At 49.2% G+C, this 14,076-nt stretch overlaps 1 protein-coding gene across 2 annotated transcripts in view; it reads right to left on the bottom strand.

Annotated features, from left to right (window-relative positions):
• Positions 1 to 14,076, bottom strand: part of ADAM33 (ADAM metallopeptidase domain 33) — a 94,134-nt gene that overhangs the window by 7,386 nt on the left and 72,672 nt on the right. For both annotated transcript variants that reach the window (XM_081924875.1, XM_081924874.1), the window contains exons 16-22: positions 13,698 to 13,902; positions 11,990 to 12,067; positions 11,328 to 11,436; positions 7,609 to 7,756; positions 6,664 to 6,781; positions 3,614 to 3,865; positions 658 to 821 (exon numbers count right to left, since the gene is read on the bottom strand). In XM_081924875.1, the coding sequence (XP_081781001.1) occupies positions 658 to 821; positions 3,614 to 3,865; positions 6,664 to 6,781; positions 7,609 to 7,756; positions 11,328 to 11,436; positions 11,990 to 12,067; positions 13,698 to 13,902 (1,074 nt within the window). The remainder of the gene's footprint in view (positions 1 to 657; positions 822 to 3,613; positions 3,866 to 6,663; positions 6,782 to 7,608; positions 7,757 to 11,327; positions 11,437 to 11,989; positions 12,068 to 13,697; positions 13,903 to 14,076) is intronic.

Genomic DNA, 14,076 nt, shown 5'->3' with positions numbered 1-14,076 from the left:
GACCACATAAACACAAACTGCCAAGGCGAAAAGCCCACAAGACGCTTTCTTTCAGAATTCCTAAAAATGATTCAAGAACTCTTAAGCCTAGACATGGTTCCAGGGGAAACAGTTGGCCAGAACCCCCAGATGATTGCTTGATACTGCAGTCTCTGCCCATCTATATTCTTCCAACGGGACGCGGGTGGCGCTGTGGGTTAAACCACAGAGCCTAGGACTTGCCGATCAGAAGGTCGGCAGTTCAAATCCACGTGACGGGGTGAGTTCCCGTTGCTTGGTCCCAGCTCCTGCCAACCTAGCAGTTCGAAAGCACAAAAAGTGCAAGTAGATAAATAGGTACCACTCCGACGGGAAGGTAAACGCTGTTTCCGTGTGCTGCTCTGGTTCACCAGACCCGGAAGCTGTACGCCGGCCCCCTCGGCCAGTAAAGCGAGATGAGCGCCACAACCCCAGGGTCGGCCACGACTGGACCTAATGGTCAGGTGTCCCTTTACCTTTACCTTATATTCTTCCAACAGCAGCCCCCTCCTTGCTCCCACCACCCCACTTCTGTGGTAACTCCAATCCTTGCTGTCTGGCTTCCTTGGTAACTTAGAGGTGCTAATGATCAAGTGGTAGATAAATGTGTTGAGCAAATTAATAGATAAACAAACTTACTTCAGCGGTCTGGAGAGGGGGCTCGTGGCATTGAGACCTGCGGGCTTGGCATTGGCTGGAGGCACCATGACCAGCAAGGCCTGACCCTGAGCTGGCGGCAGTTCTTTAGCCAGGAGAGGGTTCCCTGGGAGCGGCCGGCGTGGCGGCCTCTGCTTTGGATCGACCTAGCAGGGAAGGAAACATGGTCAGAGACTGCCAAATGAAGAGGACAGGATCAGGCCAATGCCCCGCCTAGTTCAGAATCCTGTTCTCACAGTGGCCAACCAGAGGCCTTTGGGAAACCAGCAAGCAGGGTTCGACCACAAGAGCAATTCTGCCTTCCTGTGGTTCCCAGCAACGAGTATTCAAAAGCGTTGTTGCTTCTGATTAGGAAGTCAAGGAATAGCCAGCCTGGCCAATAGCTATTAGTAGCCCTCTCCTCATCCATGAATATATCTAACCCTCTTTTAAAGCCATCCAAGTTGGTGACCATCACTGCCTCCTGCTGTGACCTTGCACTGCTGGAATAGCTTAGTCGGTAGAGAACCTCAGGTTCGTCGGTTCAAATCCCACGTTGGACAAAAAGATTTCTGCATTTCAAGGGGTTGGACTAGATGAGCCTCGTGGTCCCTTCCTATGCAGCCCTTCTATTACTATGACGCTGTGCGTTTTATCTGTCCTGAGTCTTCCAACTGTCGGCTTCATTACCTGTCTCGTGTAGTGCAATACGGAGAATCTCTATCCGCCTTCTCCGGGCGGTGCAAATTTTATAAACTTCCATCATGTCGTGAAAAGTAATCCAAGAAAAAAACACACCAATAACTCAGGCCAATGTAAGTTTCAATAGTGGGAGTGGTCCCTACTCACAAATCAATAGTAACAAAATCTAATCCATTCAAAAGTATGTATTCTGACAAGGATTACAAACTCAAATAGAGATTACAGACTCCAACAGAGATCACAAACTCAAACTCATAAAAATACGTATAACACAATAATTCATTACAGAATTAGCGATAAGAGTTTATGAGTAGAGATAAGTTCATGTTAGTCCAGATTCGTCATGGAAGTCTTAGTTTCAATCATTGAGCAGAAGTCAGAAGTCAATTATGGATTAGAAACCAGGACAGGGCCCTGTTTTGATGTATTCACCTTCATCATCTGGAAGTATCAAATATTACATGAAAATACATTTAAATTCTAAATTATCATAAATTATAATTTATAAAACAGTATTATATAACATTTGAAACTATTGAAACTTACATTGGCCTGAGTTCTTGGTGTGCTTTTTTCTTGGTATATTTAATAACAAGAACTCCAACTTATTTAACATGAAAAGTAATCCAAGCAGTGAACCAAACATCCCATCAGCTGACTTTGAGGACCAATCCCTGCCCACCAGGTCCTATAAAAGCACTGAACTGAAAGGTTGCTCCTCAGTCTGAGCAGGAAACTGCCCCAGCTCCTGGTCAGAAGAAACCACTTTTCCTTTAGGTCACGGTTTCCCAAAATTGGGTCCCCAGCTGTTACAATGCCCATCATCCCTAGTTTGGGATGTAACATCACTGTAGCAGTCAAGAACGACACTTCCTGTTTGCCCAGAGTGGACACACAGGGGGATGTTATTCCAGCCAGGAGGACTACCTGTCTGGAGCATCTTCCCCCTGCATGTGACAGGAGGACGGGCATGACCCCGGGAGACCCCATAAAAGGGCCGGTCATGCAGCCATCTTCCTCTTGTTGCTCTTCTTTTTCACCATTTCTTTCTTGATGTATTTTGCTGTCTGCTGGCTCTCAGCCAGCAGCACATGGGCTCATCCCTATATGGGATGAACTCAAATTCTCTTCTGTTGTTGTTGTTTGTTGTTTAGTCGTTTAGTCATGTCCGACCATTCGTGACCCCATGGACCAGAGCACGCCAGGCACTCCTGTCTTCCACTGCCTCCCGCAGTACAAATTCATGTTCATAGCTTTGAGAACACTGTCCCACCATCTCGTCCTCTGTCGTCCCCTTCTCCTTGTGCCCTCCATCTTTCCCAACATCAGGGTCTTTTCCAGGGAGTCGAGTCTTCTCATGAGGTGGCCAAAGTCTTGGAGCCTCAGCTTCAGGATCTGTCCTTCCAGTGAGCACTCAGGGCTGATTTCCTTCAGAATGGAGAGGTTTGATCTTCTTGCAGTCCATGGGACTCTCAAGAGTCTCCTCCAGCACCATAATTTCAAAGCATCAATTCTTCGGCGATCAGCCTTCTTTATGGTCCAGCTTTCACTTCCATACATCACTACTGGGAAAACCAGAGCTTTTCTCTTCTGTAGCTACAAGCTAAAGCCTGCCTTCAGGGAACCTACTGTGAACTGAATGTAAGTAAACATCTTATTACAGCGGACGCTCAGGTTGCGAAAATGATCTGATCGGGAGGCACGTTCGCAACCCGCAGCATTCACAACCCGCACCACCACATCTGCGCACGTGCGGGTCGCGATTCAGCGCTTCTGCACATGCGCAAAGCACAATTTAGTGTTTTGCGCATTCGCAAGCACCGAAACCTGGAAGTAACCCGTTCTGGTACTTCCAGGTTCATCGTGGTACGCAACCCAAAAACACGCAACCTGAAGCGTCTGTAACCCGAGGTATGCCTGTATTTTTAAGAAAAGACTGTTGTGTCTTTATTCTTTTTAAGAGGGGACAAAGGGGATTTACCAGGAACAAATCCAATCTGGACAAGCCAGGCTTGATTGCTTAAGTAAAGAGATTTAAACGAATTTACCAACTCGCTTCCTGCTTTATACAGGTGAATGTACTCTGCTACTGATTCACTAGCGTGAGTGAGGAAGGATAATATTTAATCAATATGTTCTCTCCTAGTATCCACAACATTCCCACCCTAGCTAGCAGGACCAGTGGTCAGGGACGAAGGAAACTGTAGTTCAAATACAGCTGGATCTTGAAAGGGTGGACTCCCCTTTCTGGACTCACCAACGTGGTCCTGACGGGGCTGGTGGGAAGAGGCTTCTTCGGCGGAGGGAGTTTGTTTTGCGTGCCGAATTTCGCACCAGCGGCCGTGGCGGGGGATTTGTTGAAAGGCAGCGGAGGCGGCCTGGAAGGCTTGAGGTCTTTCGGGAGAGCAGCAACCGGGGCAGGGGCTGGGCGGAGAGGGCGGACCACGTTGACCGGGTGGGAAGCGCCTTGGAGAGGATTTGGTTTGGGTGGGAAAACACCCCTTGTTGCCTGTAGAGAGAAGTGAGAGAGAGGAGGCAAAGGTGAATTTCCTTTTCCTCCTTGTTTAAGGCGGAGGCAGTTTCCGCAGTTCCACAGAGCGAAGGTGCAAATGAGCGGACACGATCCTGTCCCCTCCCCTTACGAGAATTTATTTTAAAATCTGCACATTTCTAGCGGTTTCTAAATTAGGGTTGGGCATTGTGGAGGAAGACTGCCTGAGTCGAGAGTCTGATAACCAATCCCCAATTTGCGGCACGGTTTCAAGGTTGCTTGCATCAAGATTTGAGGAGCATACGTGCGGGAGGCACGTTCGAACCCGCAGCGTCCGCAACTCGCAGCGCCGCGGGTTGCGATTTGGCACTTCTGCTCAAAGCACGATTTAATACCAGTGCGCATGCTCAAGTGCCGAAACCCAGAAGTAACCCGTTCTGGTACTTCTGGGTTTTGGTGCATCCATAACCTGAAAACACGCAACCTCAAGCATCTGTAACCTGAGGTATGACTGTATAGGGACGGAACTACCTAAACTGTATAGAATTCTATTTACGTACGCTACTACAGCGGCAAGAATGTTACTTGCCCCAAAATGGAAAGAAGAAGAAGTCCCAGTAAAGGAAGAATGGAATACAAAAACTGATGGAATATGCAGAAATGGCAAAACTCACCGGAAGAATAATAAATCAAGGTAGCAAAATAAAAGAATGGAAATGGTTTATTGAATATACAGTGGTGCCCCGCAAGACGAATGCCTCGCAAGACGAAAAACCCGCAAGACGAAAGGGCTTTTCGGTTTTTGCGACGCTTCGCTAGACGATTTTCCCTATGGGCTTGCATCGCAAGACGAAAGCCCATAGGGAAATCTCGGGGACCTCTTTTAAATGCTGGTGGTGGGGAGCAAAGCCTTTTCCCCCCCTCCGGACTTCAGAATAGGTCCAGGAAGGCCGGCGGGGGCAAAAGGCTTTGCTCCCCACCGCCAGCATTTTAAAAGCGGTCCGGAATAGCAGGGAAGCACTTCCCGCTATCCCGGACGGCTTTTGAAGGCAGGCGGGGGGGAGCAAAGACTTTTGCCCCCCGCCAGCCTTCAGAAGAGGTCCAGGACCTCTTCCGAAGGCGGGCGGGGGGCAAAAGTCTTTGTCCCCCCTGCCTGCCTAACCGGGGGCTTTTAAATCGCCCCGGGACTGTCCGGGGCGATTTAAAAGCGCCCGGATGGCTTTTGAAGGCAGGCGGGGGGAGCAAAGACTTTTGCCCCCTGCCAGCCTTCAGAAGAGGTCCAGGACCTCTTCTGAAGGCTGGCGGGGGGCAAAGGTCTTTGCTCTCCCGTGCCTGCCTTCCCAGTAGAGCGGAAAACGCAGCGCTGCCTTCCCGCTCTCCCGGAAAGGCAGGGGGGGAGCAAAGACTTTTGCCGCCTGCCCGCCTTCAGAAGAGGTCCAGGACCTCTTCTGAAGGCTGGCGGGGGGCAAAAGTCTTTGCTCCCCCCTGCCTGCCTTCCCGGGAGAGCAGAGAAACGTTTCCGCTGGAGAGCAGAGAAACGTTCCCGGGAGAGCAGAGAAAGGTCTCCGCTGTCCCGGGGGCTTTTAAAATGCTGGGGGACGGCAGCGAAGCCTTCGCTGCTGCCCGCCAGCATTTTAAGATCGCCCCGGGACAGCGGAAAAGTCTCCGCTGTCCCGGGGGCTTTTAAAATGCTGGGGGACGGCAGCGAAGCCTTCGCTGCCGCCCGCCAGCATTTTAAGATCGCCCCGGGACAGCGGAAAAGTCTCCGCTGTCCCGGGGGCTTTTAAAATGCTGGGGGACGGCAGCGAAGCCTTCGCTGCCACCCGCCAGCATTTTAAGATCGCCCCAGGACAGCGGAAAAGTCTCCGCTGTCCCGGGGGCTTTTAAAATGCTGGGGGACGGCAGCGAAGCTTTCGCTGCCGCCCGCCAGCATTTTAAGATCGCCCCGGGACAGCGGAAAAGTCTCCGCTGTCCCGGGAAGGCAGGCGGGGGGGGGAAGCAAAGACTTTCGCCCCCCGCCAGCCTTCAGAAGAGGTCGGGGGACAGACTGTCCCCGGACCTGGTCTGAAGGCGGTTTCCATAGGAACGCATTAATTGATTTTTAATGCATTCCTATGGGAAACCGTGCTTCGCAAGACGAAAAACTCGCAAGACGAAAAGACTTGCGGAACGAATTAATTTCGTCTTGCGAGGCACCACTGTATGCAGATAAATTGTAAACAGATAAGAACATTGGCAGGATTATTGTAATAACCTTCAGTCTCACAAGAGTATGTATTTAAAGTGGATGAATAAACAAGCAAATCAAGTTGATTTGGATATGCAGAAGATATTAAAAATAAATTTAAGGAACCGAGGAAAGAGGGGGGAGGAAGTCAAGTTTTGAAATGTTAAGGTGATTGTAAATTTGATGAAATGTATTAATCTGAAAAGTATATATATATAGAGAGAGAGAGAGAAAGAGAGAGAGAGAGAGAGAGAGAGAGAGAGAGAGACAGACACACAGACACACACACACACACACAGAGTGGTACCTCTGGTTGCAAATGGGATCCATTCCGGAAGCCCGTTCGCAACATGAAAAGAACGCAACCCACAGCAACGCATCTGCGCACACGAGGGTTGCGATTCACCGCTTCTGCGCATGCGCGTGACGTCATTTTGCGCTTCTGCACATGCGCGAGTGGCGAAACCCAGAAGTAACCCTTTCCGGTACTTCCAGGTCGCCGAAGGACACAACCTGAAAATGCTCAACCTGAAGTAAACGTAAACAGAGGTATGACTGTATATATAAAACATTTCAGGAGCATACTCACTTGGCTGGAACTGCTGGCCGCAGTTTTATTGGAGAAGGAAGAAGAGGAGGAAATGTCTTGCAAAGTGAAGGCTGAGTTTGAGTGTCCCTGATTTGCCTTCCGACTGACAGCTCCATTCCTGCCGGGAAATACCAAAGGGAATGGAAGTTAACTTCTGGCAAATGGGGGGGCTCCCTCCAGATCTGTACGGAGGAGGAAGGGAGAAAAAGAGAGAGGTGGGAGAAGGACAAGGGAACCTTCTAACAAGGCCCACCTGAAACTGGGACAAATGCAAACTCTGAGCTCTAGAGTGCCCACCTATGGCCGATTCGCACTGGAGGAATTTGCACCCGGGAGCTGTGCAGGACCTCCCCAGAGGCACCAGTGAAAGCTTTCGTGGGCACTGGGTTGACGACCCCCGGTCTATACACTGACTCCCAGCAGCCCTCCGTGTTTTCAAGCAGGGGACATGCCCAGCCCTGCCTGGAGATGCAGAAATCAAACCCAAGACCTTCTGAAGGTAAAGCAGAGTACAGTGGATGCTCGGGTTGCAAACGTGGTCCGTGCAGGAGGCATGTTCGCAACCCGCAGCGCCGCTTCTGCACACGCGCGGGTTGTGATTCGGGACTTCTGCGCATGCGCAAAGGGCGATTTAGTGCTTCTGCACATGTGCGACTGCCAAAACCTGGAAGTAACCCGTTTCGGCACATCCATAAACAAAAAAAACAACAACCTGAGGGGCAACCGAGAGGACGAAAGTGGACGTCCACTCTAGAACAGGGTTTCCCAAACTGTTTTGGGGCTACCGTTCCCATCATCCCTGACCACTGCTCCTGCCAACTAGTGGCGATAGGAGTTGTAGTCCAGAAAAACAGCTGGAGATGTAAGTTTGGGAAACTCTGATCTAGCGCAAGGCCTAGGAAATCCTGAGAAAGAGGGGAGGCAGCCTCCTGGGTCTCTGCTCACCTGTAGGTCTCGTGGCTCTTTCTTAAGCCTTTGAACCACTTGTTGAGCAATGAGCTTTCCCTCCGGTAGTACCAATAGAGTCCGAGGGACAAAGCCGGCAGGAACAGGAAGAAAAAGAGCAGCAGGACGATCAGGACGGCTTCGTGATCTGTAGGAAGAGGCACAGGGATAGCAAACGGTCATGAAACCAAGGTGCGTAGAGGGATGGGCTTGGTTTATGACACAGGTTGTCAATCTAAGCCATGCGTCGCAGGGGGCTGGGCTAATGATGCCCGGGTCCCTTCCAAGGCTACAATTATAGGATTCTATGTGGCGCTGTGGTCTAAACCACTGAGCCTCTTGGGCTTGCCAATCAGAAGGTCCGCGGTTCGAATCCCCACAACGGGGTGAGCTCCCGTCGCTCGGTCCCTGCTCCTGCCAACCTAGCAGTTCAAAAGCACATCAAGGTGCAAGTAGATAAATAGTTACCACTCTGGCGGGAAGGTAAACGGTGTTTCCATGCGCTGCTCTGGTTCTCCAGAAGCGGCTTAGTCCTGCTGGCCACATGACCCGGAAGCTGTACGCCGGCTCCCTCAGCCAATAAAGCGAGATGAACGCCACAACCCCAGAGTCGGTCGTGACTGGATCTGACGGTCAGGGGTCCCTTTACCTTTATGTAAAACAACTGCAGGCTCAGGCGCACGGGAATCTTGTTGCAGCTGCCCACACAGTATATCACTGGGTACTCAGTAAACCACTGCTCCTATTTATGGAGGCTCTATTCTGCTATCGTCAGAGGAACTTCACTTATTGGGTTGTTTTTATTTTTGTTAAGTATTTCATGGTTTTATATCTTGATTTTATTCTGTGAACCGCCCTGAGATCCCTGGGTATAGGGCAGTATATAAATTCTAATACTAATTCTAATTTGAAGAAGAAGATGATTTCACCCTTTGCCCTCCAGGTGCCCTCCAGGTGTTTTGGACTGAGCTGATGGGAGTTGTAGCTCAAAACATCTGGAGAGCCCCCCAGTTGGTAAAGGCTGGTTTAGCAGCATAACATCTAAAACTAGTGGCGCCCACCAGCTCAAAATTAAATTTGTTGGTTTCACTTGTCAACTGATTCACAAACTGATATAGCTCATTTGGACCAAATTTTAATAATCTGGCTTTTTTTTAATCAAAACATTGATCCGGGGATTTGGGGGGGTGTTTCATTACTGGAAAGAATGCAAAATAACCATTTAATAACCACTCGTGGTTAGAAGGGTTTTCCTTTTCCCATAAAAAACATCAGAACCAGCACAGCCTAATAAAATTAAACAAGGACACCCTGGATTCTCAGGTTCATGCTTAAAGGAGAGGCACGTGGAGGAAAACCTCCACCTTGGGGCTTTTTGCCCTTACAGAAAACAAGGGGGTTGGAGATACAGAAGCCCATCATTTTGCAACAGCATGGGATATATTGAAGAGGCTGATGTTCATTTTTATAAATAGGCCATAAAACACAGCAGAAATAATTTTTTAAAAAATCTGTGCTCCATCACTCTAACAGGCAAATTACAATTTATAGCCACATTACACTGGCCAAAATTAATTCCTTCCCTCTCTATAACCAGGCATCACAAGCTATCGTTGTACTATATGTCAATATTTCACTATTTCTTTGTCAAGCAAGAGTTCCAAAAAACAGGAACACGGGGCGATTCTTCCCAATGATTGTGGTGTGGCATGAAGAGGAAGGGACTTTTGCAGCCAGAGGGCCAGATTAATAATAATAATAATAATTATTATTATTATTATTATTATTATTATTATTTGTACCCCGCCCATCTGGCTGGGTTTCCCCAGCCACTCTGGGCGGCTTCCAACAAAGATGAAAGATACACTAAAATGTCACATATTAAAAACTTCCCTGAACAGGGCTGCCTTCAGATGTCTTCTGAATGTCAGGTAGATGTTTATCGCTTTGTCATCTGATGGGAGGGCATTCCACAGGGCAGGCGCCACTACCGAGAAGGCCTTCTGCCTGATTCCCTGTAACTTGGCCTCTCGCAGTGAGGGAACCGCCAGAAGGCCCTCGGAGCTGGACCTCAGCGTCCGGGCAGAACGATGGGGGGGGAGACGCTCCTTCAGATATACTGGACCGAGGCTGTTTAGGGCTTTAAAGGTCAACACCAACACTTTGAATTGTGCTCGGAAACGCACTGGGAGCCAATGTAGGTCTTTCAAGACTGGTGTTATGTGGTCTCGGCGGCCGCTCCCAGTCACCAGTCTAGCTGCCGCATTCTGGATTAGTTGTAGTTTCCGGGTCACCTTCAAAGGTAGCCCCACGTAGAGCGCATTGCAGTAGTCCACGCAGGAGATAACCAGAGCATGCACCACTCTGGCGAGACAGTCTGCGGGCAGGGAGGGTCTCATCCTGCGTACCAGATGGAGCTGGTAAACAGCTGCCCTGGACACAGAATTGACCTGCGCCTCCATGGACAGCTGTGAGTCCAAGATTGTCTTCTGGGGAGCCTTCCAAGGGCCAGAAGCAAAAGTAGGTGGAGCAACTCATTTACCTTTGGGCTTTGCCAAGTAGGCTGGTTTTCACTCTCACGAACAGAGCCCTCCCTATTCTCCATTCAGGCAAGCAAATCATAGAACTGCAGAGTTGGAACGAACCCTGAGAGTCATCATGCAAGAATCTCAACTAAAGCATCTGAGACAGATGGCCATCGCACCTCTGCTTAAAAACCTTCAAGGAAGGAGAGTCCACAACCTCCAGCACTGTCAAAGTTTTTCCTGATGTTTAATCAGAACTAAATGGGCCTTCTCTGCAGTGGCCCCCTGTCTGTGGAATGCTCTCCCCAAGGAAGTTCGCCTGGCGCCTTCATTACACACCTTTAGGCGCCAGGCAAAAACATCCCTTTATAACCAGGCCTTTGGTTGACCTGATTGACATCCCAGGTAAAGGTAAAGGGACCCCTGACTGTTAGGTCCAGTTGTGCCCGACTCTGGGGTTGCGGCGCTCATCTCACTTTATTGGCCGAGGGAACCAGCGTACAGCTTCCAGGTCATGTGGCCAGCAGGACTAAGCTGCTTCTGGTGAACCAGAGAAGCACACAGAAATGCCATTTATCTTCCCGCCGGAGCAGTATCTGGGAAACACAGGCCTGCGAGTGCTCCATTTGGAGAACAGCCTTGACCAAAGGTGTCATGGGCTTTGAAGACACTCGAACTCAGGACGCAAGGGAGGATGTGCTAAGAGGAAGGCGCGCTTGGCAAACCCTCACCATGATCAACTCCCGCCCGGGAACCAATGTCCCCACTGTGGAAGGACGTGTGGGTCCAGAATTGGCCTCCACAGTCACTTATGGACCCATTGTTCAAACCGTGCTTATGGAAGACAATCTTACTCGGCCACAAGGGATCGCCAAAGAAGAGAGACTGTCAGAAAGTTTTCCCTGATGTTTAGTCGGATTCTCCTTCCTTGCCATTTGAATCCACTCGTTCTCATCTTCGGAGAGGCATTGACAGATATCAAGGACACATCCCAGCCAGGAAAACACACTCCAGAAGGTTGTGTGGCCTGAGGGCCATGTAAAGAGGACTGGAGGGCCACATGCAGTTCCTGATGCCTGTGGTTCTCCACTCCTGGGGCTCTCAATTTCTACGGCTTCCAGAGCATTGCACCCTTTGGATTTGCAATAGCGGGGACGGGGACGACACACACACAGAGCGCATCCCAGGACTCACTATCGTGTTGCACGGGGCCACTGTCAACGCTTCCTCCCAGACCCGCCTTCTCGCAGAACGGAGGAGCCCACCCTGCGTCACAGTGGCAGTTCCGGTTGCTGTTGCAGACCTGGAAGAGATTTGCGGAGTGAGGCTCAAGCTTGCTAAAGCACTGTTTTCAGGCACACCCCCCCAAAAAAAAACGCACACCAATATGCGCTCAACTTAAAATGAAGAGAGCCTATCAGGCAGGACAAGTCTATGCTGGGTCAAACTTGGCCTTCCAGCTATTTTGGGACTACAATTCCCATCATCCCTGACCACTGGTCCTGTTAGCCAGGGATGATGGGAGTTGTAGTTTCAAAACAGCTGGAGGGACAAGTTTGGCCATCACTGGACTAGCATCATGTCCTCACAGCAGTCAAGAAGATTCCTCTGGGAAATCGCCCCTCTGCGCCCGTGCGGTTTCCATAAACTGGTACAGTATTCGAATTCTGCTCAAGGTGCAATTGCGAGCCTTAATGTTCAGGCAGAATGATTTCCTGACCCAGCCAAAAATGAATAAATGATGCCTTGGAGGGGATGCCTAGTTCCCACTGGTGCATTGTTGTTGTTTTTCTTCAGCACCCCTTAGCTAGAGCCCTTTCCCAGAACAGAAGCTAAGACGGCAGCTGGTGACTCACCCCATGGCCGTGGCATTTCGAGGTGCACTTGTCCAGGTCATAAAAAGAGGCGTTGAGGCAGCGCTGGTCCTTGCAAACCTGCAATCAGAACGGCCTCCGAGTCAGACAGGCTGGCAATGCCCCAATAGTTCAACACCACCATTTCATTTCATTTTCCAAATTAATATTTACATTCACATAATAACATAATATGTAAAAACAAGATTCGAAAGAATCCCTTGGACTTCCTCCCTCCCCGTAGTGGGTCCGTTTGTTAATCCTTTCCTTTTATATGAATCCAAATTTTTGTATCTCCATTATGTCCGCAGTTCTTCATTACATTATAAGTGTTATTCCAATCCCACTAACAATTTTCACTGTTTACCATGGTTTTTAAGATAAATTATATTTTTAAAATTCCCTATTCCTTATTAAAGTCTTGGTCTTCCTGATCAATTTAAATTTCCCCCCTCTTTATATCAGTCTTTATTACATATATCAGCTGAAAACAAACGCTTTCATAACTTTCATAACCCCCAATTTAAAAAAAAAAACCACAGAAAGGAAATATAATAGAACACAGTTCAAGAAACACACAAGAGGGCAAAATAATGTGCACTTATAGGTGACTACCAAATTCATATCCACATCCTAAGTTGCCCCATCAGAAAAGGATAGGAGGACCAATGTATTATGAAGAAAACTCAGGCATTAATTTATGGTTACCAGATTTTTTTCAATGAATCCAGGGAGCCTGTTTTATTTTTTATTTTTTAAGCTGAGTAGCAACAGGGAGTCAGTAGTGGGGATGGTGAGGCAAAAGACCCTGGGCCCAAGCACACTTGCATATTGTATAAAGGTGCAAAGGCCTTCTTTCACACCCTGTGAAACATAAATGCTCTGAGTTTTTTTAAAAAACTGGACAACGGCTGCCCACCCACAACTCCCAAGCCTCCCCCAATCAGTCAAAACGTCCCCGGTTCCCCTTTGGCAGTGGCTGCTTGCTGCCGTGGCACCCGCCATTTTGCCTTGCCGGAAGTTCCAGCAAGGAAAAATGGCGGGCGCCATGGCAGCAGGCAGAGGGCAGCTCCTGAAGCCAGCCAGAGCCAACTGCACTACCAGGCTAGCTCCGGGCTGCTGAGGCTGTGGCTTGTTAGGTTGTGGGTGGACATATCAGACAACACAGTGATTCTTCAGACAGCTCTTGTTTATTCACAGGCCAGAACAGAACTGAAGGGTTCAGCCAGCCTGCTTATATAGAGCTCCACTAGAATGCAACAGTAACAACTTTCTGTAACTATCCATCACTGAACGTCACTTTCAATTCCTTATTTGCATATGGGGACCTGAGTAAAAACTATCTACAGTATCCCCCTGCTGGCCCAGGGTGAGAACTTCAGTACATAACACCACTGCCACGTTTCCTGGGGACAGATTTGCAAATCTGGGGACATTCCGGGGACGGAATTTGTCCAGGGACAGATTTGCAAATCCAGGGACTGTCCCCGTGAACCGGGGATATCTGGTAACCCTGATTTAATTTAATTTAATTTAATTATTTAGACCCCACCCATCTGACTGGGTTGCCCTGGCCACTCTGGGCGGCTTCCAACACATTAAAAAACCATAACAAAACACCAGACTTTACGCAGCGGGCTTTTGATATTGCGTTATAAAGCGCACCCTCTGGGTTTGGGTGTCTCTGCTGTTTCTCCCAGGAAACCCTCACCATTCCATCTCCACACTTGGTCCCCATCATCACCAGCCCCGGGTCGGACATGTCTCCCTCGTCATCCTTGGTGGCGTAAACCAGCGCCCCCCGACACTTGATCTCCTGCCCGTTAAAGCGGATGGTGGTGTCCATGGAAACGGTGTTGGTGCCTTTGGGTTTGGCAGCCGAGCTCTGGCACTGGATCTTCCCGCACTTGGCATCTCTAGAAGGAACGAGAACATCGGAGCTGGGAGAGGACCTGAAGGCTAGCCAATAATAATAATAATAATAATAATAATAATAATAATAACAATTTATTATTTATACCCAGCTAATCTGGCTGGGCTTCCCCAGCCACTCTGGGCAGCTTCCAACAAAAAATTAAAATACAGTGGTA

The sequence above is a fragment of the Podarcis melisellensis genome (assembly GCF_964234715.1).
Source record: "Podarcis melisellensis genome assembly, chromosome: 9".
Lineage (NCBI taxonomy): Eukaryota > Metazoa > Chordata > Lepidosauria > Squamata > Lacertidae > Podarcis > Podarcis melisellensis.
This window is presented reverse-complemented; position numbering and strand designations above follow the sequence as displayed.